General features: G+C 40.6%; 1 protein-coding gene across 1 annotated transcript in view; it reads left to right on the top strand.

Annotated features, from left to right (window-relative positions):
* Nucleotides 1–1,123, top strand: part of LOC140981580 (uncharacterized) — a 2,843-nt gene extending 1,720 nt beyond the window's left edge. Inside the window, exons 2-3 of the mRNA XM_073448012.1 lie at nt 116–232; nt 322–1,123. Of these exons, the coding sequence (XP_073304113.1) occupies nt 116–232; nt 322–609 (405 nt within the window). The 3' untranslated portion in view covers nt 610–1,123. The remainder of the gene's footprint in view (nt 1–115; nt 233–321) is intronic.
* The last annotated feature ends 2,095 nt before the right edge of the window (nt 1,124–3,218 follow it).

Genomic DNA, 3,218 nt, shown 5'->3' on the forward strand with positions numbered 1-3,218 from the left:
GTAGGTAGGTAGTGGTGGCAGTATTGGGATTGAGAATGATATTGGAAGCGGTTGTGATATCAATCGTCTCAAAAAAAGTGCNTTGAGATATTTTTTGCTTTATCTCAATATGTAGGTAGGTAGTGGTGGCAGTATTGGGATTGAGAATGATATTGGAAGCGGTTGTGATATCAATCGTCTCAAAAAAAGTGCTAATGCTGATAATGTGAACCAACATCAAGTTGCATCTCAGGTAATTATCTTAAAAGTTTGTGTTATCTAAACCACATTTGTTATGAAATAGATATGGCATTATTAATACTTTGTATTGTTTATATGCAGTCAAATTTAAAGAATGTGTGTGATGGAGATATCTCTGAAAATACTAAATGTAAGTTGCTTCATTGGTGTGGTGATGGAGTTGTTGCTGAAGGTCGAATTGCATCCACAGATCCAACTGTAAAAGTGCATCACGTTCCTCTTAGTGGATCTTGTTGGAAAGTTTGGGTTGATAGAGTTCTTGTGGAGCAGGTAGACTTAATTCGACCGAATTCTGAAATGATTTTTCTGGATGATGCAGTTGGAAGCACAGTAGCATGGTTTTCTAAATTTATCGTTTTGTGTGACTGATACAGATCTTATATTGGTTCTAGGGTTAGAGACGCTATTGCATCAAACCATCATATTACTGAGTATTTTGTTTACTTTATCAAGTTTTTTGTCTTATTGGATAAAAGAGAATTGACATTAATTACTTAGTTTTTATGTTATCTTATTATTTTGTTTTAATTCTGGTGATTGGTTGGATGTTGTGTGATAAATCTTTTGAGTTTCGATATTATTGTTTAAAATTTGGTTCATAATAATATAAATAACGTTAATGTGCTGCACGTTGCTGATAAACCAAATCGACAGCGTACAATAATATATCAATTACAGCTTGCATTGCGCCTTATCAACAGCATATTGCGCATGCCATGGTTGCTTTTAACCGCAGCGTGCAATACCCGCTGCCAATGAATCATCAACAGCATATTACTGCACGCTGCCAATAAATCATCAACAGCATATTGTGCATGCCATGGATACTTCTAACCGCAGCGTGCAATGCACTCTGCCAATTGGTGAACATATCAACAGCATGTTTTGCGCACGCCATGGATACTTTTAACCACGGCGTTCCTTGCACGCTGCCAATTGGTCAATATATCAACAGCATGTTTTGCACGACGTTGAAGCTTTTAACCATAGCGTACGGCGCACGCTGCCGAAAGATAACTATCAATAGCACACTCCGCACGCCGTTGTTAGAGTCAACCGCAGCATAAACTGCACGCTGCCAATAGTTTCGAACTTAAGACGGCTTTCAACTTTACAGCGTGCGTCGCAGCGTGCCATGTACGCCGCGGATACCTTTCCGCGGCGCATATTGCACGCCGCGGAAACCCACTTTTCTTGTAGTGCGGAGCATCAGAGACCTACAGAAAAGCTAAGACCACTCCGTAATCCCGAGTGGAAATGGGAGAACATCACCATGGATTTTGTGACAGGGCTACCGAGGACAACTGGGGATATAATATCATTTGGTTGATAGTTGATCGACTCACTAAGTCAGCACACTTTCTACCGATTACGAATACTTTCACCATGACTTAGTACGTAGTGCCGTATATCAGAGAGATAGTAAGAATGCATAGGATTCCAGTGTCCATCGTGTTAGACAGGGATCCAAGGTTCACGTCTGCATTTTGGAAGAGTCTGCATCAGGCATTTGGTGCTAAGCTGCTATTCAAAACAACATTCCATCCTCAGACCGACGGACACTCAGAGAGGGTGATTAAGATATTGGAGGACCAACTCAGAACTTTCATGATCGACTTCCAGGGCAGCTAGGAGTTGAAGTTACCTCTCGTGGAGTTCACGTACAAAAACAGCTATCAGGCATCTATCAGTATGGCTCCATACGAGGCACTTTACGTGAGAAAGTGTAGGTCGCCAGTTTATTGTGATGAGGTATGAGAGAGCAGAGTTGGGACCAGACATTGTCAGTCAGACAGCAGATTTAGTGGTCAAGATCCGGGACATGATAAAGACCGCTTAGAGCCGACAGAAGAGTTATGCAGATCAGCGACGCAGGGATCTAGAGTTTGCAGTGGGCAATCATGTATTCGTGAAGGTCGCACCGATGAAGGGTGTGATGAGATTCGGAAAGAAGGACAAACTCAGTCTTAGATTCATAGGACCATTCGAGATCCTCGAGAAAGTTGGGACACTAGCTTACAGAGTTGCATTACCGTCGAATCTGGCGGGAGTTCATAATGTGTTCCACTTCTCGATGTTGCAGAAGTACAAGTCGAATCCTTCACATGTGCTTAATTATGAGCCACTACAGCTGAAGCGAAACCTGTATTTCGAGGAGAGACCCACCCAAATATTGGACATGCAAGAGAGGAGGCTCCAGAACAAGGTGATTAAAATGGTCAAGGTCAAGTGGCTGAATAATTCCAAGGAGGAGGCTACTTGGGAGACTGAGACCGAGATGAGGAGTCGCTATACGGAGTTATTCGGTACGTTTTAAATTTCGAGGACGAAATTCTATTTAAGGGAAGAAGAATTGTGAGGTCTAGAAAATTCGAGCCACATAACCTGATTGCATGCAAAATAAATTTTTACTAAAATATGTATATTATTTTATTCTTTATTAAGGCTTCATGTATTAGGGTTTTTAGTAGTATTTCACGCTCGAACGAGAAACGGACACCTGAGATAATTGAGGAAAAATATTTTTATTAAATAATTATTTTAAATTATTTAATATATGGTGTAATTAAGTGAGATTTTTTTAAATAGACCTTGGTTGGTTATTTTTTCTCGTCGGGTCATATTTTAAACTAGTATGTAAAAATTAACGAGTCGGTAGACTTTTTAAGGGTTCGGATAGTATTTTCAAAAACGTACCTGAACGAAATATTTTTCGAGAGTGTTTATGGGCTTAATGGGCCTACTTTAAAATATTTTGGGCCTAAACTCCTACTCCTCCTAACTATTTTGATTTAGGGCCCATTGGCACTTATTAATTTAATTAAACCTACCTCAAAAACCCTATTTCCCACCCTCACCTCTCTCGGCCGCCCCTCCCCATTTTCACAGCAGCCTCCACGAGTTCCAGCAGTAGGAGTTATCGGGTTACTAAATAATTTTCTCATGAAACGTTGTCCCGTCCCTCCAGTGTCAGTCTC

Source organism: Primulina huaijiensis, chromosome 1 (genome assembly GCF_012295235.1).
Source record: "Primulina huaijiensis isolate GDHJ02 chromosome 1, ASM1229523v2, whole genome shotgun sequence".
NCBI classification, from domain to species: domain Eukaryota; kingdom Viridiplantae; phylum Streptophyta; class Magnoliopsida; order Lamiales; family Gesneriaceae; genus Primulina; species Primulina huaijiensis.